A 25,655-nucleotide genomic window follows, 5' to 3' on the forward strand; every position below is an offset into this window, starting at 1 on the left:
AAGTGAGATTACATAACAACAAAAGAGACCCTCCAAATTAAAAGATAATTTCAAGAGGATGTCTAAAACATTGACAAATTAAAGCAAACTAATGATACAAAGCTTGATGCCTATTTTCACCCCTAAAAAAAAAACCTTGTATTGTCCCTTTTCTCTAACCACTTGGTATACGTTGAATTTCTCAACCTTCCTCGTGGAAAAATATTTACAATAAAGAGAAAAAAAAAGCCTAAGCCATGGGGTCAACTATATCTTTACAATAGGTGGATAAATTGAACATGGTTAATTAACAAATTTAACCATGCAAAAATGAGAGGTTAAAAAAAAAAATCCTCCCTACAAAATGACTTAATTAACCCCACGGCAAACAAGCTTCAAAGGACTTGGTTTTGAAAAAAAGGGTGAATTTGACCTCACAAGCCTAAACATCCAATTATGGAACTGGAAAAAGAGAACGGTAAAATGACTTTCGTTATATCAAACACTTTAAAAAGAAATTATGATAAGCTGGTCAATCGATCACATCCTTCACATAAACATTTTGAGTGCTGAGCGCAAATTCTTGACAAGATCCTTTACTGTCATTGTAAATTCCTCATCCATCTGCATGGAATTAAGCTTTTTTAAGAATTTGAAAAGGAAAAAAATAAAATAATAACCTAATTACCACATGTAAAGTATAAAATTAAAGTTATAACAAAAATAAAATCTAGAATTTAAGTTATATTCACATAATAGAACGAAATTTCTCTAACAACATCAATGTAGTTTAAATTGTAATAGACCAATATTAGCATATTAGAAATCATTCTTAAAACCATGTTACAAATTAATCATATGTCATAGAGATTTACTTAAAATTATGTACATTATATAAAAACAGCTTGATTGGTTAAAATTTTTTACTTAAAACTCAAAACAATATTCTTTCTGTTCACTTGTTCATAATGAACTGTACAATGAAATGCATATATATAGTAGTTAACGTTAAAGGTAAAACATGAAAAAAGATTATTTTTCTCTTGATATGTATATTGTTCTAGTAAAAGTAAAAGAAATATTTTTAATATAGTGAACAAGTAAAAGTGAACGAGCAAATAATATACCTGAGCAATTATGGTAATGTCAAGAGCAGAAGTTCCAAAAGACAAAGCACATGTATTAATGACTGATAGATGAAGTTTCTCAATTTCAGCAACTGTTTTCTCAACAATTCCTTTCCTTTTTTCACAGTGGATTCTAATTAATACATCTTTTTCAGAAATTCTTGCTTCAATTTCTGGGAGTGCCTCATCAACTGGTACAGTACCACTTGAGTAATTTTCATCTGATGAAGAATTTTCACCATCTCCATAAAGTTCATATTTCTTGACAAACACAACAGATTCAACTGATTTTTTCTTTGTTTGCTCCTCAAGTGTCTTCACTTTCTCTTGAAGTTGTTTCAAGTATTTTATTGCATCTCCAAGAACTGAAGCCTTGTCCATCTATTCATCATACCAAAATTTTAGTATAGCTATTTTATATAGGACAATTGTAAATATTACTCCAGCGAGTCATATTTACTTGTCCATTATACTAAAAATAGATGTTCAGTTTTAATATATTTCGAGGAAAATGGATTTCTTTGCTTTTGAATGAAAGTCATTTTCCTTCGAAACTATATGGAACTCTTGACTTAGCTTTATTATTGGTCCAACCAACACTTACTTTTCAAGATTAATGATACACATAACTATCAATCTTGAAAACTAAGAAAATTCATCAAATTAAGCACCATCACACGATATAATGTGCTAATTTTATTATCGACTTATTTTTCATTTTAATTGCAACCATTCACAAACTCCAAACATATAGGTCATATCTTTCAAAAAATAAAAAATAAAATGACTTTCTTCGTATCAAACATATTCATAAGCTTGATAGAAGTACCTTTTTGAGTCCAGGAATTAGAGCAGATAAAGCAATGAATCTTTGGCTAAGTTTTTCGCGTCTTTTCCTCTCAGCAATGATATGATCTTGAGCTTGTGTTAATTTTCCATTAGTGCTAACACTCTTATTAGCACCTTGACATGAATTATTAGCAGCCTTAAACATCATATAATTATGATTAGCAAAAGAATCTTGATGACAAACCATATTGTTATGACAATGATCAGCTGCAAAAGATATACTGCTTGATGACAAATTAGTTGTTTCCTCTTTGGGCTTCATTGTCACAACTTGTTGGTTTGTGAAATTATTTGATGAGTTCATCAAATGGGAATAATTGGGAGAAACCACAGATTGTGAGCTCAATATTTGGTCATTTTCAATAATATTATTATTGTTCCAGCTATGACTTGTTTTGGAGTTCTTTAGTGGCCTTTCTTCAACAATTTGGGACAATTCTATAGGCCTTTTATGGCCTAATAGTGGCTGATCATGAGACATGAATGATTCATGCAAATTATTCTCATGACCAAATGAAGTTGCTATAGATATTGCACTTAGCTCATCATATGAGCTAATAGGCCATTGTTGATTAAACCCATAATATTCCATTTCCTGCAACAAAAATACAAATATTCAATTCTAAATTCAATAATCTTGAAGAAACTCACGAAAATTATCTAGATTTTCAAAAGTTTAGACACTGAAACTACACATACACTACTTCAAAAATGATCTTTTATCGACAATGAACTAGCTATTTGCCGCTATATTTCAGGCGGCTAAATGTTTTATCAATTGAATTATCAGCAATTAACTTATTGTTTGTTGCAGTGGATAGAATTGTACCTTACAAATTCCAAAATTCTTGAAAATTCCCAAAAACAAATTGGAGAAATCCTGAACAAAAACAAAAAAAAGCCAAATTAAATTGTGGAAACGGATATACATAAAAGTAGAATATATAAGGTAATTAATGGAATTAGGGACTTACTTTAATTAATTAAGAGAAGATCAGGACAAGGCTAATCTTTTACTAATCTCCTATAAAGTTGGAGACTTTTTGCTACCATTAATGAATTTTGTTCCTCATATATATACTACTGTTATAAGTATCACTATCTCCCTTTTTTCTTCTTTCTTCACGGGTCGGGTTGTTGATGTGAACCGGCTTTTAATTATTGTGGCAATAGAATATTAGTAATAATTAGTGTATATTTCAATTTTCAACACCTTTCTGTATGAACATAAATAAATTGCAAGTAGATCTTTTAAGCTAGTGAAAGCTAAGATTAAAATAATCTTTTTTTTTTTGTTTTATTCAGAATTTTAAAGACTTTTGAGGCTACTAGTATTTCTATAATATTTCATATTCCTCCACTTAGCCAATGAAATTTTAACAACAAAATTATTATTATATATTTTTTTTGGATTTTAGTTTTCAATTTTCTTTATGTTGGCTGCTACGTCAACTACCATAATGTTCCCACAACCTATGTCGTAATCCAAAAAGATCATCCTCCATATTTTGCGGTACTTTGATAAGAACATTGACTAACAAAAATTACTGCTCCATAAAGAAAATAAAATTAACCAATAATTAAGCACATGTAGTACGACCTACCAAAAAAATATAAGTATTTGAAAAGTATTTAAGTGTATATATAGTATTATATATAATTATTATACAACAACACTATTCTATCATATGGGCCAACTGTTAATCAATACTATATATTATAAAATACTAACTAGTGAAAATATGTTGTGCACGTATTGGTTAAAATACTGTACAACTTTTCTTATTATATACACTTTCTTCATATGATGATAGGTATTTTGGTATGTAAAAGAATTACTCCTAGTGTCAGTTTAATTTAATATATATGTGATATCAATATGTCATGAGATTATATTCGTTTGTCAGATATACTTTGAAAAAGTATTTTGTATCCAAAAGAATTATATACTGGAATTAGTTAACGACAATAGTTTAATTATTGTTAAATATATATTTTTAGCAGCAATTAGCGTTGTTTGTAAATGTCTCTAAAGTCTATAGCGACATTTGATCTAATGATAATTACCTAATGTTGGTAAAGGCTTTTACACTTTTTGTTAATGTGTATATTTATTGGCGCTAAAAGTTATTTTTGTTGCAGTGATACTTGTTTGATTTGGAATTTCTATATATATATATATATATATATATATTATTTCCAAATATTCCTTATAGTTCGAGTTTAAAACAATATATACAATTAACTTGAGAATTCTTTTTAGATCTGTCTCGATTAATCAAGATTTATCTATGATAAAAATATCACAACTTTAGAACATGAAAGCAGCTTAATCGAAATAAGAGATTTTTAAAAAGTCGGTGTGGCTGAGTACTACTAACAAGTTAGCTCTAGAATATCCAAACAAAATCTCAAAATTTGTTGGGAGAATCTTGAAAAAAAAAGCCCATCTTCTTTTCTTTCTGTCAAGTAGCTTACTATATATAAAACAAGAAGGTTGTTGAAGAAGTGATGTCTTAATATAACTTGATAGGTATAGCTGGAAAAGATTATTACAAGCATTCTCTATTGTCTGTTTTAATTTGTTTTGTCTGATTTGAAATTTGAATTGAACAAAGTTAAAAAATAAAATAAAAAGGACTTTTTGTACTTATATTTTTGAACATGTCATCTCAAAAATTAAAATAAAGAAATTATCAAAAGGATAAGAGACAGCCTGAAATAAATTGAAACGATGAGAATATTATTATGCACGCTCGTGGGGGTAGTTATGAGTGATTTAACATTAATCTGTGTCTGTTATCCACCATATATTAGTACTCTTGTCTAGTCTATAGATGAACAGACATTTCAAATGACAACCTGTGATGTTGGACCTTTGCACCTTCAACTTTTCATTTATCCATCCACTAATTCTTACTACTACTATATTCTCCATATATTTTGTTTGACTATATATATTTATTTTTATTGAGTAATAAGCTTTGGATATCTTTTACAAAGAAAAAAGAAAAACTTGAGAATGAGGTATAATCTTTTGTATGTTTATTTGATATACAATGTCTAGAGTTAGTCATCACAAAATTTTTATATGGCTGAAGTTTATTCAGTGCTTGAACTTTGGTCATTTATGCTAAGTTATGTTATTATTGCAAGACTTCAATTTTATTTTTTTTTTGAAATAACACATCACTGAAATTATTTTAGAGTGAATAGACATATACAGTTATATAGTGGTGTCCAAAAAGGATACCTTAAAATTCATAAAATTACACGTTTTTTCCTTCAAATGAGTTGATCATTAATTTTTTGCCCTTTAGCAATTGAACTTATGCTAGGACATAAGATTTTTTAGAAACTGAAGTCAAGCTTGGATTATAACATAAAAATATACCATATGCGCAAGAAATTACTTGTTATGAGGGACATAAATTAAAGACCAACACAAAATATAGCGATAAAAGTACAAATGAGCCCGTGAACTGTGAAATTACCTTCAAGAGCAAGCAGGCTGAAAAATCTTTGTCCAATCAAATATAGCCCAGGCCCATTAGTGGCCCACGACAAAGTTCTCGAATAAAGTTTCAATTGGGGGAATTATTTGAACACTCGATATTATAGTGTTAATTACTTATAATGTTTAGCAAATATAAATGATATACAAAAATGTTAGTTGCTCATATAAAGAAATACAAAGAAAAAAATGTTATGTTAATAATTAAAACTACTGAATACATTAAAAGTGAGTTCTAATTCATTAAATATACAAAATATATTGTACATTTTCATGCATGAAAGTTAATTGCTCATACAAGAAATTAAAAAAAGACAGTTAAAATCATCGAATACATAATTGCATTCTCTTTCTATATATATATTAAATAAATGATATGTTAAAATGTTTACATCAACTTTCGAATGAAATCGTGTATTGAGAGGAAATCAAAAGAAATATTGGAGAACCAATAAAGTTGGGTTTTTTTTAGGGATTTGGTAAAATCTCATTAGGCTTGACTTCTGGATTAAAACAAAATCAAAGAATAAATGCATATACCTTAATTTAATTAAGCTAAAAGAGGAAAGGGTGATAAATACAAATCATAAGAGAAAATGCATTAACTCTTTTTATTTGTTTCTATTCTATGTCCAGAGTTTGCATTAGAGTTAGAGTAAATGCATAAAGCTTTTTTAAAAATTTGTTTCCTACTAAATGTCCAGAAATCGTATTAGAATTTTAATTAAATTCAAATCATATATAATAGAGTTCATTTGAGATTAACGCTTCCAATAGAATTTTCTTTATATTCAAAACTCGTATCCAAAACCTTTTGGATAATAATGAATTCACCTGCATCCTAAAAAGGGCAGGGGGTGGTGGTGATATTTTATTTTTAGATAGGAGTATTTTGATGAAATATCGATATTATTAGTATTAAATATACAAAATTTTGATGAAATATCGATATCATTAATACTCCATAGTTATGATTTCCCTGTTTGTTTAGGGTCACTCATCCAATCACATTTGTCATCTTCTCATTGAAGCAGAGGAGTATCTTTCACATTTCAAAGCCCTAATATTTACATCAATGGCAGCTCAGACATTGCAGCTCCGACCACTGGGCAACACTGGACTCAATCTCAGCTCTGTCGGCTTCGGCGCTTCTCCTCTCGGCAAGGTTTTCGGCGATGTCTCCGAACAAGACGCCTTCGCCGCCGTCCGGGAAGCCTTTCGCCTCGGCGTCAATTTCTTTGACACTTCCCCGTACATAATCTATCTCTTTGTCATCTTCTATTTTAGACTGAAGTTATCCAGCAGATGATTATGTATTTAGAAATACACATATAGTTGAATTTCGTCTTTAAAAGCATGAATTTTGAATTACATCTGCATTTAGTGTTATGAGTAGTGGATGCAGTCTTATCAGCCCGCACTGATTTAAAATTTTGATCAACCTCTACTATTTGAATTTTGTGAATAACCGGGAATCTGCATAAGTGGTTTGAATTTTGGATCCGCATCTTGAATCATTTTGCTGTTTAATTCGGAAATGATAGTTGAACTACTGAAATTATTGGTCCTTTTCTAAAATTGGTGACTTTTCAGGTATTATGGAGGAACGTTATCGGAAAAGGTACTAGGGAAAGCTTTGAAGGCTCTTGGAGTACCTAGAGATCAGTACATTGTGTCTACAAAATGTGGGAGGTACAAAGAGGGATTTGATTTTAGTGCTGAGAGAGTGACTAAAAGTATTAATGAGAGCTTGGAGAGGCTGCAGCTTGATTATGTTGATATGTTACAATGTCATGATATTGAATTTGGGTCCCTCGATCAGGTGCTTTATTGATCATTTAGGTTTGATTCTTCTACCTGATATTCTAGGAATCTTTCTTAACACCAATATTTCTAAATAGTTCGTAAATATGTATGATATAAAAGATCATGATTTTGTAAGACTTTTTATATTGTTTCCAAATATGTAACATTTACTTTTACTTAACCGAGTACATGTCTGATGCTTATTAAAATATTTTGATCCTCGTACTTCGAATTTTGCCATTCCTTCATATTGAAGGGAGTTCCTCATAAGGTTTGGCCAAGTGACATGTTAGCCTTGTAAATCTCTTTTGATTCCTTCCTCAACTTGTCATATTGATTACACATCAAACTACGTAATTTGTTCTCAGTGTTTGATATGTCTGGTTTTCAAAATCTTAGCTTTCTTTGTGACATTATCCAGAGGTAGTCTTTGTTTTTGAAAGTAAAGTTTATAGCCCTTCTTCCTCCTTTCCCACTTTATCATGATTTTGTTTGTGGAAATATGTAGTTTTAGCATGGGAGTTTTAGTGGATGTTTATTTTTGTCTCGAACAGATTGTGAATGAGACACTTCCCGCCCTTCTAAAATTGAAGCAAGCTGGAAAGATCCGCTTCATTGGTATAACCGGCCTACCTTTGGGGATATTCACTTATGTGCTTGATCGCGTCCCTCCAGGCACAGTTGACGTCATCCTGTCATATTGTCACTACAGTGTCAACGATTCAACTTTGGAGGATCTGTTGCCATACCTGAAGAGCAAGGGTGTGGGGGTGATCAGTGCTTCTCCTCTTTCAATGGGTCTTCTTACTGAGGCTGGTGGTCCAGAGTGGCACCCTGCTTCTTCTGAACTTAAGGTCAATAATTCATTTTTCTCCCTTGCTAATACTATCCCATAAGAGTATGGATTACTTGCTAAAAGTGCCCTGCTTTAGATTTGTTATGTTGTATCATCTCTGCAATGTATTCATTTATTCCCATCTGATCTGCCAATAGATGAAGATTGAATGTTTGGATATTGTACTCAGACTAAAGTTTGAACTCCTTCTAGATATTACATATTGAAATTACAACACAGAGAAGATCTCACTGAAATCGAACACTTGACTTTTAAATCCATGGACAGCTTCTAACTTGATATGAGATGTCTTATTTTCAACTTGTGCTTGTTTGTATCCACTCTCCCAAAGTTGTTCTTCTCTCCACTCTTCAATGCTTCTTCCTGAATCTTCTCCCAAAATAAAACTGAGTTTTTTCTTAATTTTCTTACTCACTCAAATGTCTGCATATTTGCATCACCAGGCTGCCTGCCGAGCTGCTGCTGTTCACTGCAAAGGAAAGGGAAAGAATATCTCAAAATTAGCCTTGCAGTACAGCTTAGCAAATACCGATATTTCTTCCATACTAGTGGGGATGAAGTCTGTTAAAGAGGTTATCTTTTTTCATCGATTTTTATCCTCTACATCTGATTCTTCATTTATAAATCCCATGTCATCTTTTGATATTATATTTTACATGTGTCACTAAAAAGGATTGGCTGGCTTTACTATGTTGCTGAAAGGAAAAAGAGTAGGCAACAGAAAAGTTATTTTTTTGACAGATGAAAAATGGATTTGCTTTCTTATACAGACTACAAATTGGATAAAATAGTTGGATGAGGTAGAAAATCATGACCCTTTTGAACAGGACTCTAAGATTGTGCAAGTGAATAGGGACAAAAGAATGAGCCTGCAGTCTGGTGTTTTTCCAAATTCGGACATCTGTTCTTTGTCAACTTTTCTGCCAAAGCATGTGTGGTCATACTTCCCTTTCTTGATTCAACACCTAAAAACAGAAGCATAGATGATGATTGGTCACTCTCAGGACGAGCTATACATTAGAAGTATGCATGTCATTTTCAGAAACGAGTGCTGATTGAATTTCATATAGCTGACCTTAACTAATTTAGATTAAGGAATAGTTGATTGTTTGGTCGAGTACTAGTTAACTTGCAAGTCCTTTCTGGAAGTGTTCTTGAGCCGGAAGCTTGAGGAACATAAAATTTGCAGCAAATGTCTGGCAATGTTATTTGAATGCCTAGACTAAGCATCCTTTTTAGATGGCTTTATATTGGCTTTTGTCATGATATATCTTTTGCTTGAAGGTGGAGGAAAATATAGCAGCTGCCCTAGAACTAGCAACGGCTGGAATGGATGAAGAAACATTATCAGAGATCACAGACATTCTGAAACCAGTGAAGAATCAGACATGGCCTAGCGGTATCCAACAAAGTTGATTTGTTTGACAGTTCAACGAGCTGTGCAATAAGGTCTTGCGAATTGTGATCTCCTAGTTGTGCATGTTTATTTTCACTAGGACATCTAAAACTAGTCCAAATTGAAATTGTATGTTGTATTCTTCCAGCCTTTTACTTATCAAAGTTAAAATAACGAATAAATGTTGCAGTGTTTTAATGTCTTTTTGGGACCTGTCTAAACAGAGATTTTAATGGGAGCAAATTGGATCTAATGTTGTGGACATGTGGTCCAAGTTCACGAAAAATTACTGTAATGTTTTAGTTTTGGGGACCACATTTGATAATTCAAATTGTGTTTGCTCCAACTGGTAAACGATTTGATGGATGAAGATAGGAGACCCATATTTGACCTTATACAGTAATTATAAACCATCATTAAATATTGGATATTCAAGTAATGGTAAAAGAATATTTGTAAATGTCGTACATAGCGGTAACTAAAATATGAAATAAAATTACAGTAAAATTTCTTCTTTAATAATACTACACACATTCGCCTTAGACTCCTCCTCGAAAGTCTTCTCATCACTCGAATATTTGATATGTAAAGATATACAAAGAACAGTATCAGTTTCAATGCAGCAAGAGTTGAAGATCCCCCNCCCCCCCCCCCCCCCCCCACCCTATATTTTTGTGGGATGATATATATTTTTACAATGTAAATAAACCAGAGCCCCTTATATTTTTTTCTTTTGGTACATTGGGAGACTCAAAATAAACCAAAGCCCCTAGGATCCTTCACAAATACTGAAGAGGTCACCTGGAGCCTGGAGGGGTCTGGTTATATATGCATCCTTCAGCAAGCAGGGATTACAAATGCTGCTAGCTTGCGACGTGCTGCAATGCTGGCCATGCTATCTCATCATCATTTGTGTAACCATTGATAAGGAAATCAGAGCAATTCTTTCGACATCCATGGTTATAGGGATTTCGGAACCTCCCATCTGGACCACGAAGATAACCATATCTCACAGCATTTGCCATCTCATTTGTTGTGAGATTCCGAGCTATCTGCATGGAAGGAAAAAGGTTCATAGCGTCAATTACAAGAGTTTCATAAAGGAAAGCTCCTCTGCATTACAATACTGATGCCCTACTAAGAGACATCTCTTAATTCTTAAATACTATAGCAAGGTACTAAATCCCTCATAAAGGTGAGGGTAGCCGATACATAAACCCCAGCCTCCTTTTTGCTCTTTGAAAGTTCTCACAAGAGATGAATTCACGTCAGTCAAGTTAGACTGCATAAAGGACTACCCACAGATTCCATATCCAGCACCAGTGCATCAAAGACGTTGGAACTTGTTTCAAGTATGTCAAGAACTGTTTAAACAATCAATGATCTTACTGAGATAGCTCCAAATTCACTAGTACCAACACTAGAAGACGAGACAGCTAAACTTAAGTTTCCTTGGAAAGTCTTGAGTGCTTAATAATTCACCTACAGTGGTTTCAGAAGCAACTATACAACTGTTGATATATATGGGATCAAGTTCATTTATACTAACTAGTTTGGGGGATTTCATTCCCTTTCAAGGGCATTTTTTCATGAGCAAGCTAACTATAGGCTTCAGTTGCTTAATGATTAAGGAGGACAAGAAAACCAAGAAATCTAATCTATACCTGGGATATCTGTATTACGCAGAGAGTTACAGAAGCAATTAGAATAACCCCATCCATGAACAGAAAAGCGATTACACCAGGATACGCAAAGAAAACATGATGTAACCACGATTCATCGGCTACCAACAATGGTACTGATGTCCAAATTCCTGCAAGAGGTAAACGGTTCCAACTGTCTTAAACAACCCAGTGTCACTTTATTAGAGCATGCTACCAGTAGCATTCTTAAGACTGTTAATATTAAAGATAAAGTGCTTTTAACATACTTTGAAGAGCAACTGCAGCACCAATTATAGATGTCAAAGAACCCATACAAAGGAAAATGAAAAAGTCCCGCTTATTCCTCTGCAAGGTTCAGCAAAAATAATAATGAAGTAATGGCCAAAAGCACAGGAATTAAGAAAATACTTGCAAAACTCCAACAACTTGGAATATGCAAGAAGTGTTTGTAACCAGCATTTAGTGAGGAAATCAACAAAGTGATGCAAGACAGCCAAAAGAAAGAAAAGGAATAAGTAATGAAATTGATGCCTGACAAATCTCAGAAGGGAAGTGTCGATTATGTAAGTACTGTAATATTATCATAGTTTACTGAAGATGTGAGAAAACATAGGAGTCATGAACAGGAATACAAAATAAACAACAAAATACTGCCTGTTAACCATGGATAATTGTCACTTCTTCCAGAATTTTATCCCGGAAAACAGTTTGGACATAGAAGTGTTGCAATTTTCAAGAATTCAAAAAACTCCAAAGTTGTTTTCAACAATTTTCAGTCCAAATCACTCACAAAAATTCAAAAACAATTCCAATTTGTATGCATGCCCAAACACAACTCCACTTTCCAAATACCATTTTCAACTTGAAAACAAATACTGCTACTTTTTTCCGAAGTTCACAATTTTTATGTTCAAACACCCACTAACACTCATTTGTATCGCATCTAACCAGACAGGTTCCCTAGGGGACAAAACAAAAGGAATAACCAGGCATACAGAAAAACAGCTAGCAAATTTTTGTACACTGCATACGTCCCTTTAGTAGCTTATAAATAGTCATACCTTCCCCACACAATTTGAGACCCAAGGGCAATGATGATCGAATTGTTCAACACAGCGGTTGCAAGTAGGACAGTGTTTTGACCGAACAGGTCGTATGATCTGGCATAAAAATGTTCAACAATCAACATGACAATACAAATGCAACATCAACAGAGAATATATCTTGTAGTAAAAAGACTAGGTTTTCTGAGAAACCTTGCAGGTGGGACAAAGCTGAGACCAGTTCCCAGTCCAACTGGAAGTATTGTTCAGATCAATATTCAATAGTGGATCCTGGAAAAATCAACTAACATCATTAAGTAAATTAGAGGATATTAAAATCATTGTTGAATAATTCCAAAATGAGAGTGGTACCTGAGCATCAGGTTGACCAGCAACCGCGGTTTTGATGTAACCTGGATCTTTACTGCAAAGAAAATGAAGCAATCATCTTTGGCTCCATAAGGCATGAGAAGCTAAGTGCAGACATATTTTAACCAAAAGAACACGTATGACAAAATGTTTACCTATAGCTTTCAGGGCCAAAAATAGGATATTACCAGATAAACAAGCCCATTCATTTAAATCCAACATTGTACAGGACAAGTCCAAAAAATCTATAACAATGTCTAGGGATCATAGTGACATTAAGGACAAGAAAGAGAAGACTGATTGAGTAGATGGTTCATCAATGATAATGGTGGAAGGGAAGGGAAACAAGGGAAAGGAAGATGAAGCATCTTTAAGAACAAATGATCCTGTTGCTTTAAAAAATCAGTTTTTCTTCAACTTCATCAAAATCCAGTTTGGAAAGATCTAACTCCCCTTTCATAAATTTATGGGTTTAATGGATCACTGAATCACACAAGTTAACTTTTATGTGTCAGGGAACATGTCAGTTATTTGCAGTTCTATGACAGTGACTGCTGTTGGCGTTCCAGAGTGCTGTGTTCCTCATCTAGTACATACTTAAAATTTGTGCATCATACTACAGAGTTTGTAGAATAAGGCAAAGGGAAATAACAGATTATAAGCAACATTTGCACTTTATACCAGTATCAACATTTGCCTCGAAATTTTTGTGCCTCATACTCTGAACTGCGGAACCCTTAGGCACTGCCATACTCTGATTACGTTTATTATTTGCTTAAATAGAATAAAAAACACAAAAATTCCCATCGACTTCAATACCATATTGGGTTTAGGCGTTTAGCACAATATCATAGTAAATTAAGTTGGGTTTTGCTGCCTCAATCACTTGAGTAATTAAACAGGAAAAAGTTACCTACTGCAACGAACTAACACTAGGAGTGCGGCAACTGCCAGGGAAACAGCAGTCCATCCCCAAAGTGCGACAACAGCAGTAACTTTTGTAAGACCAGGAGCTAGCAAAAACAAGATCCAGTAACAATTAGCTAGTGGTGCCTCCAATTAAAAGAACAAAAAGAAATACCACTAGAAGTACCATCACCCACCAAAGAGGACTGAACTGATGAAGAGAATGACGTTGACAACAACAACGGAGAATAGAATTGGAGCATAACCTTTATGCCCCATTTTAGCAGGGCAAATCTTGTCTTTCCACTGCTTTCTCTGTGACCGTTGGGCATTAGACTGCACAACATTGAATTTCAAACTGTCATTCAGACAAAATACTTCCAACCTCAAGACACTGCTACAAAAATGAGAAACAGTAATTGCAGAACGATAGAGAGAAAAATCAGCATGGTACTTGAAAATTGTAAGATTTCAGGTAACATAATTTATCTTAACTGCTAAATTTTCCCCTATTTTTGAGTTTGTTTGGGGGAGAAGGATGTTGCAACTCTAATAAAAATAGATAGAACAGCACCTGAGAGCAGTTTATAGAAAAATAGTAGAATGACCTGACCACTGCAGGCATTCCCTCCTCCATTGCGCAATCGTAAATATAGTTCAACATTTTCGTTCACGCCTCACAAGGCAATCATTCTTTCGTGCAAAGGAACATTTTGAAACTAAAACTTACTCTGCAAGCTTTACGAGCTTCATCATGCGAACTTCTCTTTTTCACAATAAAAAGCTCATGGGATTAGAGTCACACAACTAGAGCAAGATATGAGTTCTAATAACTGCCATACAACATGTTCACATGCATTACTTCATGAACTATAAGTTTTGCTATGAGTTTGAGATTAGGAGAAGCTTTTACCATTTGGAATCATAAATTAAGTGCCCCATTATTTTAGACATCCAGTCCTCTCATAATGAAATAAACAAAACCACTTGTACGGAGCATTTTGCTCAAGAAAGATTAATCCAGAAACATTCAATTAAATAACAGGACAGGTTGGAAGTCGATCAAAAATACCTTCTTCACCATCTATAAAGGTATTTATTTGAGACGTGAAATTCATGACAATCCAAGGCATCCATGAACATCATGAATTTCAGCAAGGATAAAAAAAAAAACCTAGTTACAAGGAAAAGGACAGACACACAAATATACAAGGAGATATTTTCTATAAAAGGAGTTACCTACAAGTATAAGTGCTATTTGCAGATGACCTTTATCAGATGCAAGCTCTGCAGGAGTAAGTCCTGCATTATCTTTGACTGTTAATTCCTCCTTTGTGCCTGCATGTACAAGTAAAGTGCAAGCCTCTGCATTTCCTCTTAATGCTGCCCAATGCAAAGGAGTGCAACCTGCAAACCTTTGAAGTATCAGCATTATACAACTATGTTTGTGGCTCTAAACAATAATTTGACGCCCAGATGTATGTAGATAGCAATTATCACGGTCAATCAGTAAAATTTAATTAAAAAATAAGATCAACCAAATCCTCTTCCAGAAAAGTATTATTCACTAGCAAGTATAATGGTCAATCAGTAAAATTTAATTAAAAAAATAAGATCACCAAAACCAAGCATTATTCACATCAGTCATGGTTAGAACACCCTCGAGGAAAAATGAGCAATTAAAAAACACATGAAGCCAGTGGACACTTAGTCCCAAACTTTCAGAAATGACCATGCCAAAATCTTAGAATGCTGCAAAATGGAAATACAGGACCCATACATTAATGGAAGAATGATAAGCAATCCCACAACAAAAGGAGGAAGAAACCTCAAACCACATTCTAAGTCTTCCTCTTCCAAAGGTTCATCCCAAAAAACACATAAAATCCCACTTGATTTCAACGTATCAACAAGAAGAGACTTGCTCAAAGGAGTTCTGGACTTCATTCTCCACTGAGTATATACTCTTGACAGCCAATATACAATTCTTCACAAAAAGTCCTGCAATGTTACTTTCTTTCTGTCCATTGTTTATGAAGTTTCAAGCAAAAGGAGGGACATTCAGACCCCAAGTTCAAACTGTTGCTTTGAACTACTAAACAGAAGTTTCCCCAGAACTAACAAAACACGAACTCATTCCTTTAACAAAGTGTAAAATTTATGTAGACCATCATTTTATTAAAAGAAGCACCAGAAAACAAACTACTAATAAGATGCTTAGAATCTCCACCTGTAATCAAACTTAGACGAGAGAAGAAGTTATTAGACACTGCAACTTGCATTTCATATTTACACAAGCATTTTTTACAAGACATTATTACACAACCATAACTGTTGGATAACATAGACTATGAAGCAACACTAACTATGGAACATACCAACTTCAGTGCTGCATCTATTATTTCCATTTCCATCAAATTATCATAATTAATGACTATGATTGGCAGGCCACATTCATAAGCAAAAATCTCCCCAACTTGCAAAAGCATTACATTTACACCAAGAGAATTTAAGAAAATGGTGCATTCAATATAAACATACCATCTTTATCTTGTCTCCCTTGGAAAGCATCTCTGAATAGAAGTAACCTAATTGTATCACCAAATCCCTTGTATGCAGCCCTAGTTGGAAATACCAGGGAAAATACTTATAAGAAACATAACATAATGGACAACTGCAGCTAAGAAATGAGATAACAATATAAAGAACTATCATGAAGATCAACTAGTAAAACATTCATTTTTAAATTCCACAAACCAACACCAGAGGGCAAGTACTCTGCCTTCCGTTTGATAAAAACAAAATTTTCAATGTCCAATAGGGAATGCGGAACGCCCCAAATTGCATGCAATACCAGGAATAAAAGATTTAAGATACTGAGAGTAGAAAGGAACACCAAAGCTTTAAAACTAAAAACTAAATCAGAATCAAGAGTGGTATACAATGTCAAACAATGATACAGTCTCGCAGTTTAGACTTGTTAAGATGACACTACTAATAGGAAGTTAGGAGCAAGCATAAATAAAGAGGTGAAATTACCAATCCAACTATAGCCAAAGCTAGAAAACATGGACATCAAACTTCACATATCCACGCCATACTTGAGTCCTGATGTTACACACCACTAAGACCTGTGCAACACCAATCCACCGAGTTGGGACCTTCACCACTTTACTCTCCACTCTACAACTAAAAGACAACACTTCTTCCCCAGTTTTCTGTCTGTAGTTTATTAAATGGGATCTTTTAAAGAAGTTTGGGAGTTACTTTGTAAGAAACAAACTTCTGACCAAATTGCCTATCAACTCCTTTATTCGAACAGCGTGAAATCATAAAGGAAGAGGAAGACACATCCTTATCAGATCTAGGCACAGTGTAGTGTTTACAACCTTTTTAGTCATCAGAATTATTTTGGTACTTTCTATTGTATGTTGAATGACTGGAATCTATTATATGTGATAGTGGAATATATGAAATATATGGAGTTTGTTTTTGTGTTGTGATCTGATAGTCTTAGTATTTCTACATGTAACCAAGGCTAGAGCAACTCCCATGGACATGTAAAACTTCCACATTTTTGCTTCACCGACGGTATATCTTCTACTTAGAGTGGTACAGGATCTTCTCCTAAGATTTGTGGTAACATATTTAAAATAGTTGACGCTTAAATTTCTCACGTTCACGTCACATACTTAATTAACTTTACCTAGACTGCCCGAAGCCAGCTGAAAATGGTGTCCAAAATAATTACTCCCTCCATCCCGGCACCATTCCCTTTTTGGTCAGTCCCAAAAAGAATATTACATTTCCTTATATGGTAAGTATTTAAAGGTACAATTCCTCTTTTACCCTTGTTGGTTCCACTTAATCTTAAAGATAGTACTCCAATACATTTATGAGGAGAGAGAAAAGTGAGTCTACTTTTTAATATGACTATTTTTTGAAGGGGCAATTTGATAAACATTTCAAAGTCTTCATTTATTTCTTAAACTCCATGCCCGGTCAAATGTTGCTACATAAAATGGGACGGAGGGAGTAGTTTCTTTACCATTGTTCAGTGAGATACAAAAGACTAAAATTAAAAAATCTGAGAATAAAAGAGGGCAATATTTTGGAATTTATTTGTTTATTAAGTACTCATGATTAGGGAAGTAGCCAGATCTCAGGCAAGGCAAGAAGAAATATCTATACGTAGAAGGATAATTTCAGTCCCAATAAAACTACAAGCGAACTTGCCATGAAGCTAACACAGACCACAAGCACATCCAGAGATCAGAACCAAAATATAGCAAAGAGTCATGGGAGATTTGTCACTTAAGAAGATGATGGATTTTCAACTCAAAACAGAAAACTCAAACTATAAGTCTATAAATGCTGGGGGTGCTAATCATACCAGTGAAGAGGGCTCCTCCCATCATTATCTGGTACATTAAGGTCAGCATGATACTTCGCAACAATGTGATTTACAAAAGCTGTTTGTCCATACTGAGCTGCAACATGAATTGCCTGTAAAGGAAGTACACATACTTCAACATTTGATATAACTGAAAAAAGAGCCTTCAAAGATAGCCTTATCCAAGAAAATTAGTTTCTAGAAAGTTCTAAAATCAGGATTTCACACTGACAATTTTTGAATTATGTAATAAATCTAGCATGCGCTCTAGGTCTGGGGAAAATGGAAGAAGATGAATAATGGTCAAGAGGAAGCACGAGAACAAGAAGCCAGTAACTGATTATGAAACTTGGATAAAAAGAATTTAGGAATAATTAAGGGAGAGGTTCTGTATAATCCATCTGCACCAAGTGTCCCTGCCGATACAAGCACAGGTGATGGATCATTTATTTCATTGAAACCTTACACTTGGAGACTAAATAAACAAACAAAACGTAGTCCTTTTAATTCAAAGTTCAAACCAAATTCTCTTTTAGGTTTTCACCTATGGGTTTTCAATTACAAGCCTATGACACTCTCATTAAGAAAAACAACTAGGAACTTTATTAATTCTGTTGCATACAACTTGGATGTTCCGGAAGCTACACAGAGACCTGACAGTGGTATCAGCTCCATCATGGAACCAATGCAAAAAAACTTAGTTCCAGCTTAGCCTAAACCGTGAGGAGACCAAGGAAATTAGAAAGGTTAACCACATCTTGTATTGCAAATACCAACTTATACAGATGGATTTGAAAATAGCAACAATAATACCGGAATTATGAATAGTTGGACATTACAAATGAACAGCAAGTATTATATATTACCCGATAGCCATTAACGTCAGCAGCCTCGACCCGTGCACCATTCTGCAACAACACATCGGCAGCTGCACTAGATCCCCGCACTGCTGCCCAATGCAACGCAGTCTGTCCCGAATTGTCCGTCGCATGGACATTTCCCCCGTGCTACACACGCCACCAAGGGTAAAATACCGTACTTTACCTCCAAATGAACAATTAAAAACTTGATCCTCATTTAATAAAAAGTCAAATAATAATACCTCGATGATATATTGGACAATATCAGCGAAATTGTTGAGAGCAGCCCATTGAAGCGCGTAATATCCGTTGCCGTCCGGCTGGTAAACGGAAACGCCGTCAACTTCAACGAATTTCCGGAGTTTGTCAAAATCACCGTAAGCGCAAGCAGAGTAAACATCGAGTATGGCTGGTTCGTTAGGGTTTCGAAAACCAGAAGTTTGGTGATCATTGGAGTCGGAAACGATCTCGATCTCTGATGAAGCCATTGACAATGTGAAATTAGAAAATTCTGGATCCAAGTGTTGAGGTTAGTAATAGTTCATTCAATTATCGTGAAGCTTTTTTTGCATTTACTGGGGAAGGTAGATATCATTCAAAGCATAATTTACTCTAGTGTGTTAATTACTTTACGGCTGCTGCCGATCTCAACACGATGAACTTTAATAAGGATCATCAACTAAGACCAATTGAAATAAAGGATTGGGCATTCCCATTCAACTAAGATAAAATTTATTTTTAATTTTATATGTTTTTTTATAAGAAATTCTTTTATATATTAGTCTATTTAAATTACTACAATTTTTCTAACTTTTGTAGAAGGTTAAATATACCTCAAAGTTCAAAATTATTTAAAACTAGTAAAATTATCCGTACTTCACGTGGAAATTTGATAATACTTAAAATCTATCCGTCAGTAAAACTAAAACACTATATTATCTTACATGCAAGATTACGTAGTAACAAACATTAATAATGTAAAGGAAAATGAAAAGTATTGCATCTTATCATTTATCCTTAATAACATAATCATAAATTATTTACGGTAAAAATGCATATCAGGATCTGTAACACAAGCAATAATGTCAGTGAGCCACTTAACATGAGTAAAATACACAAATTTAATTGTGAAGAAGAAGAAGAACATGAAGAGGAAGAAGAAGAAGAAGAAGTAGTTCAGAATCTTCGTTGTTTTAAAATGAGAGGAAATCCCTCTATTTATAGATAACAAAAGATAGTGTGAACAAATATTTATTGTGCCTTATCGAAAATGTTCCAACTATTTGAAAAAGTTGCAACCCTTTAGAAAGATCACAACCTTTCATAAAAGTCACAACTCTTAATAAAAATCACAACTCTTCATTAAAGTTGCAACTCTTCATTGACATCGCAACTTTTCATAAAAGTCACAATTTTTCATGAAAAGAGAAGACTAGTTTTGGAAATAATAAATAAATTAAAAGGAAATTCTGGTTTGTGGTGGCGCCACGTAGGCGGACCTAGGGTTCTCTTTTATATATATATATATATATATGTGATATGATATATGATGTATCGATTTTACCATGCGTTATATTTTTGGCTAAAAACTGCTTTTACTATGTCGTTTGGTGTGAGGTATAAAAAATAATAGTGATGGGATAAGAAAATAGTGTGGGATAAAATATTTGTATGTTGTTTGGTTGCCATGTTTGGAATTACATATCCCACCATTTATAACATAGCGATGAGATAAGTTACCCATATACATGGTGGAATAGGTCATCCCAGGATAGCTTATCCTGAGATAACTTGTTCCCAACCAAACGACCCCAGTTTGGCTCAAACTTTGATTGTGCACAAAACAATTGTCATATGCTGCCAATGTGTGTGTCTACTTAAATGTGTACTAATACACATTCAAAATTGAAGAACATAAATATTACTAGCTGATACCAAATTAAAAAGGATTAGTTATTTATTATGAGAAAAAAACTTAAATAAAAGATATCACATCAAAAAGAGGGGAAAAAAATACAAAAGACAAAGAGGTAAAGAAACAATACTCCCTCCGTCCCTATTTACTTGTCCATATTTCCTTTTTTAGTTGTCCCTATTTAGTTGTCCATTTTGACAAATCAAGAAAGAACAACAAATTTTTTCCTATTATACCCTTATTTACACTTCTTGAAAATTGTAAAAGTATATGTTGTTTCCCTCCAATTTATTTCACTTGAATTCAAATAAGTGGTTGTAATTTTGAAGTGAAAAGTTGTCATAAGGGTAAAATTGTAACTTCACTGTGCTAATCATTGTTGTCTTAATCTGTGTGTCATTTCTAAAGTGGACAACTAAAAAGGGACGGAGGGAGTACTTGATTTAGTTTGTATATTGTCCTTTAACTTTGGATATATATAATACTTAAATTTATATAAAAATTGAACAAGTAAACGCAATAGTCATAAATATTGTCCTTCCATTATGGAAAACAAAGAAGGAATATTGTAGCAAACGAATCAGACCATACCATTTGTATATATGTGGACTGTGGTTGATGTAAGGCAGTGATAGGCTGATAGCAGCAGCACTAGCAACTTTCACTGTTTTCTCTTCTCCAATTATATCTCTTGCCTTTTGGGACTGAACACTTGCCAGCGAAACAGCAATGGCGGCGGCCAGAGTCATGGTATCAGCCAGCAACACTTTAACGGCTTCGCTCCTATCGAAAGGTCCATTACGAAGGCCCAACAATTTCAGCCTTTGCTTCAGAAACGGACCGGTGCAAAAGAGGCGTCTTTTCACGTGCAGTGCAATCTACAATCCACAGATTCAGACTATAGAAGAAGGACAGCCCGAAACCCTAGATTACCGTGTGTTTTTTGCAGACAATTCCGGCAAAAAGGTAAATACTTGTCTCTTCCTTCTACTTGACAGTGGATTTTCATTATCGGGATGTTGTAGTCTGGAAATTTCACTATTCTGTGAAATGAGCCTGAATAGAGCGGAGTAGTTACAGAGAATCACTTAGCTCTGGCCTCTAGTAGCTTGGATTGAGATGTAATCCGTTGATGGATTGACACAATGATGAAATGCCTAATTGCGAGATTTGTTTATGAAATTTGTTCAGTGAAACATTTCCACATTCTGTAGTTTAGCAATGATCCAAAGAAGGGAAGTCAACGATAAAATCCACTGATAACTGTGAGGATAAATAGCATATTCATCTTTGTTAGCGTTTACTCAGTGAAAAAAACAGAGCTTTTGGTCTGTCTAGGTACAATAGTTGCAACATATTATATCATATCTTTGTAATGTGCAGATATCCCCTTGGCATGACATACCACTACATTTGGGAGATGGTGTTTTCAATTTTGTTGTTGAGATCCCCAAAGAATCAAGTGCAAAGATGGAAGTTGCTACAGATGAGCAACACACTCCAATTAAACAAGACACGAAGAAGGGGAAACTTCGATACTATCCGTAAGCCTATTATGCCATTTTTCAACATTCTTTTAGTATGTTACATTGTCAGATGTAATTATCTTCTTGGTTTCCTACCCATTCCGCTTTTAGTTGGCGTGGGATTTTGACCTATTGTCATTTGCAAGCAATTGTCTTTATGAGTTAACTGCAGTTTTCTGTGGGTCAATACGTTTAGGTCTGTTACATATGCTTTTTGTTTAGCAATGACAGATGCACTCGCTCCTCAATCTTAGACTGATGAGATTTGTACATCATTGATTATGTGTCGTCATAGCTGCCTGGAGTTGTCTAGTTTCTGATGTCTGTTTTTTTTTTTTTTTTTGATGTTATGTATTTCATATGCATCTCTCAGATACAATATTCACTGGAACTATGGATTGCTTCCTCAAACATGGGAAGATCCTACTTTTGCGAACACCGAAGTTGAGGGGGCATTTGGTGATAATGACCCTGGTATGGTTGCATAGTTCTAAATAGTTAACAACTTTCTTCTGGTCATCTATCAAAACAAAAAGAACAGAAAAAACAATGGTGTTAGAGATTGTCTTATTAGTTGAATCTCTCTATGTTTTTTTCTCATTTGTAGTTGATGTTGTTGAGATTGGGGAAAGCCGAGGTAAAATTGGCCAGGTTCTGAAGGTCAAACCTTTAGCTGCTCTGGCAATGATTGATGAAGGAGAACTTGACTGGAAAATAGTTGCTATTTCACTAGATGATCCAAGAGCTTCACTTGTTAATGATGTTGATGATGTGGAAAAACATTTTCCGGTATGTTTGAAGGGCAATAAAACTGCTATCTTTTGTTGACTCTCCTTTCTCTCGCACTGCTTATGCTTGTGCAACACATTTATGCATCACTCTCTCTTTCTCTATCTCTCGCTTTCTTTGTTGTGCTGTGATATGCCTCTTCGGTTAAAGATAATTTTCTTGGAATCTCCTTTTCAATTTTTGTTAGCTTACCTCAGACTTGTCTTGCAAAGTCTTCTACGGTTACTTTATCATTTTTTAATGAAGAGTTTGGTTAATTTATCATAAGAACCAGAAGATTGGTGGAAAAATATCCCTGCTTGCATATGGTGGACACTATGGAAAGAAAGGAATGGGAGATGTTATGAAGGAAAGGTTAGCAGTTCACAGGAGATGAGATGTCTTAGTCTTTTGTATTTTTGGTGTAAGCAAAATTTAGTGGGGGAAGTAGATAGCCTTGTGGAGTTTATTAGCCAATTGTAAATTTTTGAAAGTTGTCTTTTTGGATTTTGAGTATGATGGCACCCCCTGGGGGTTTGTAAATCCCACCTCATCGATTTTGATGAGTTCTTGTGTGAATACAAAGTTACCTATTTCAAAAAAAATAAGAACCAGCTAACTAGAGCTTGAAGTCTTGATCATTTCCTAGGAACATCGATAGAAATAACAGAAAGACTATAATATGCAAAAAATGAGTGATCTTGATATCTTTTGAAATATAGCTGCATACTTTGTTGGATTGAGAGGCGTTAAAGAAAGTTAGCAGTATTCTAGGTTATCTATGCGAAGCTATAGAAAAGCATTAAAGTTGCGATGATAATGGGAGACAGTAAGCACTGACACGAAGATCCAATGAGTGGAAGCGGCCGTTATAGGATATTGGCTTCCCTATCAACTATTAGTTTCACTGACTAAGAAATAGCAGAGGCATGCAAAATACTATGTATATGTGAATCTAGCTTTTGTTTCCTCAACCAGATAGTAACATTGGTATAGCTTGCTTCGTGGAGACAAAAACTTTTGTATAAATAATGCAAGTTCCCATATTCTTTTTAGTCTCATTTTGTTACCTTCGCTATCACATTGTATGAAAAAAAAATCATGCCCATCTAGTAACTCCTCCTTTAGATTATTGTGGGTTATATGATACCTCTAACTGCTGATAGTCACCTTCCTGTTTGAAGTAACTGTGTTGTCCCTAATCTACCTGTTTGACATGTTGTCGAGATAAACTCTGTACTGGAATTTCACTACTCCAAATGATTTGCACATCTTATCGCTACTGATTAAGATTCTTACTTGTTAATATCAGTATACATGTAATGATAAGTTTTAATGTTCTTGATTATGGTACTAAAACATAGCAGTGATTCCACAGAGAGACTAGTGGTCCACTTTAACCTGCTGAATGAAGTTCCTTAGTTTCTTGCTATTTCTAGAAGGAAGTAAATGCTCTTGAATGCTAACAGTACTAGAGAAGCAAGCCTGTTTGAGAAACTGTGTTTTGAGTAATGCCCACAACATGATGCTGATGTGGGTTGAAACTCTGGTCTTTTGGTCGCAGCATCTCAGTCTAATCATCTGAGCTAAGCCTTTTCAATTCAATTTTTCTATTATCGTCCTTTCTGCTAGCAGTAGTAGTGAATTGAATCAGTGTGTGGATTCTTTATTAGGGAAGTTCCTTATTAATTTCCTGTTAACTTGTCAATATTGTTTGAATTAATTCTGTGAATTTTTCAGGGCACTCTCACAGCAATCAGGGACTGGTTTAGAGACTATAAGATACCTGATGGAAAACCTGCCAATAGGTTTGCTCTTGGCAACAAGCCAGCAAACAAGGTAATTGCTTTCATAGAAGTTTTTGGTTGAATGTGATTTATTCGAAGATCCTTGTTTCTATTTCCCCTTAGTTTCTTGAAACATCATACTTTCAAACAGAACTAACATAAATTTTCCAACCGACATGATAGTAGTGTTTAGAAAATTGGCAATTGCTCTTCACCAAAGAAAATTGGCAATTGCTTTATTTGCATGCCCATTGTGTTATATAAGATGAATCCACCCTCTCCTTCAGTGGTTTCATATATAACTGCAAGATCCTGCAATTGCTTTTGATTCAGTGCAGCACACAATGTCAAAGTATAATAATTATATTGGTAACTAGTAATCCTTACAACATTCTATAGGTCTCCTTCTATGGGATAAAGAAGTTTAGTCTTTGTATTACTGTTCTCCCTTGCTCTGGATGACCGTGCTAATGATCGTTTTACCTTGCACTATCAGGATTACGCTCTTAAGATTATTACGGAAACCAATGAATCTTGGGCAAAGCTGGTCAAGAGATCAATCGCAGCTGGTGAGCTTTCACTTGTATAAATGCTGATTAATAGAGCTTAAGTCGCGGCTAGTTTTCCTGCTTGTAACCTAAACTGGACATGGAAATTGTCCCCATGATTGTACTCTTTCTTCTGAGGTGGAAGCCAATTCATATTTTTAAGACGACTTGTTGTTATAAGCTACTGTTTTTCATTTTATCATCAATAATTTTGTTCATCCAGTAGCGTTTGTAAGTTATCCAGAACGAAAACAGGTGTATTGATATATGAATTAATCTTCATTTTCCAAATGCATCAATTGAAAATTAGAACTGGGTTTACCTTTAGCTAAGCCATTCTAACCATTTA

General features: G+C 34.3%; 4 protein-coding genes across 5 annotated transcripts; 2 read left to right on the forward strand and 2 right to left on the reverse strand.

The window, feature by feature from the left end:
- On the reverse strand, positions 1–2,990 carry LOC125877050 (transcription factor bHLH18-like). The gene is made up of 5 exons (XM_049558360.1): positions 2,930–2,990; positions 2,785–2,835; positions 1,936–2,550; positions 1,107–1,487; positions 1–603 (listed from the first exon to the last, which is right to left on the reverse strand). Exons 3-5 carry the CDS (start codon positions 2,545–2,547, stop codon positions 529–531), a joined length of 1,068 nt encoding a protein of 355 aa, XP_049414317.1. The 5' UTR covers positions 2,548–2,550; positions 2,785–2,835; positions 2,930–2,990; the 3' UTR covers positions 1–528.
- Positions 2,991–6,449: 3,459 nt separating this feature from the next.
- Positions 6,450–9,709, forward strand: LOC125844747 (L-galactose dehydrogenase). Of its 2 annotated transcripts, XR_007444171.1 has the most exons (6): positions 6,450–6,720; positions 7,063–7,291; positions 7,830–8,129; positions 8,575–8,703; positions 8,902–9,154; positions 9,416–9,568. XR_007444171.1 is itself a non-coding variant. In XM_049524083.1 (5 exons), the coding sequence occupies exons 1-5, from the start codon at positions 6,545–6,547 to the stop codon at positions 9,545–9,547; spliced, it is 966 nt and encodes a 321-aa protein (XP_049380040.1). In that variant the 5' UTR covers positions 6,450–6,544; the 3' UTR covers positions 9,548–9,709. The 2 variants fall into 2 exon arrangements, 1 of the variants encoding a protein (XP_049380040.1); XM_049524083.1 differs by lacking the exon at positions 8,902–9,154 and having other exon boundaries at positions 9,416–9,709.
- A 233-nt stretch (positions 9,710–9,942) lies between these two features.
- On the reverse strand, positions 9,943–19,443 carry LOC125842322 (probable protein S-acyltransferase 23). The gene is made up of 13 exons (XM_049521602.1): positions 19,005–19,443; positions 18,769–18,909; positions 17,903–18,015; positions 16,051–16,130; positions 14,753–14,916; positions 13,707–13,845; positions 13,517–13,616; positions 12,607–12,658; positions 12,448–12,525; positions 12,253–12,351; positions 11,458–11,536; positions 11,192–11,340; positions 9,943–10,579 (listed from the first exon to the last, which is right to left on the reverse strand). The coding sequence occupies exons 1-13, from the start codon at positions 19,248–19,250 to the stop codon at positions 10,391–10,393; spliced, it is 1,629 nt and encodes a 542-aa protein (XP_049377559.1). The 5' UTR covers positions 19,251–19,443; the 3' UTR covers positions 9,943–10,390.
- A 1,811-nt stretch (positions 19,444–21,254) lies between these two features.
- On the forward strand, positions 21,255–25,528 carry LOC125869433 (soluble inorganic pyrophosphatase 6, chloroplastic-like). Its single transcript, XM_049550018.1, has 6 exons — positions 21,255–21,643; positions 22,061–22,221; positions 22,577–22,677; positions 22,811–22,992; positions 24,712–24,810; positions 25,255–25,528. Exons 1-6 carry the CDS (start codon positions 21,407–21,409, stop codon positions 25,345–25,347), a joined length of 873 nt encoding a protein of 290 aa, XP_049405975.1. The 5' UTR covers positions 21,255–21,406; the 3' UTR covers positions 25,348–25,528.
- Positions 25,529–25,655: the final 127 nt, after the last annotated feature.

This window comes from Solanum stenotomum, chromosome 1, assembly GCF_019186545.1.
Source record: "Solanum stenotomum isolate F172 chromosome 1, ASM1918654v1, whole genome shotgun sequence".
NCBI lineage: Eukaryota > Viridiplantae > Streptophyta > Magnoliopsida > Solanales > Solanaceae > Solanum > Solanum stenotomum.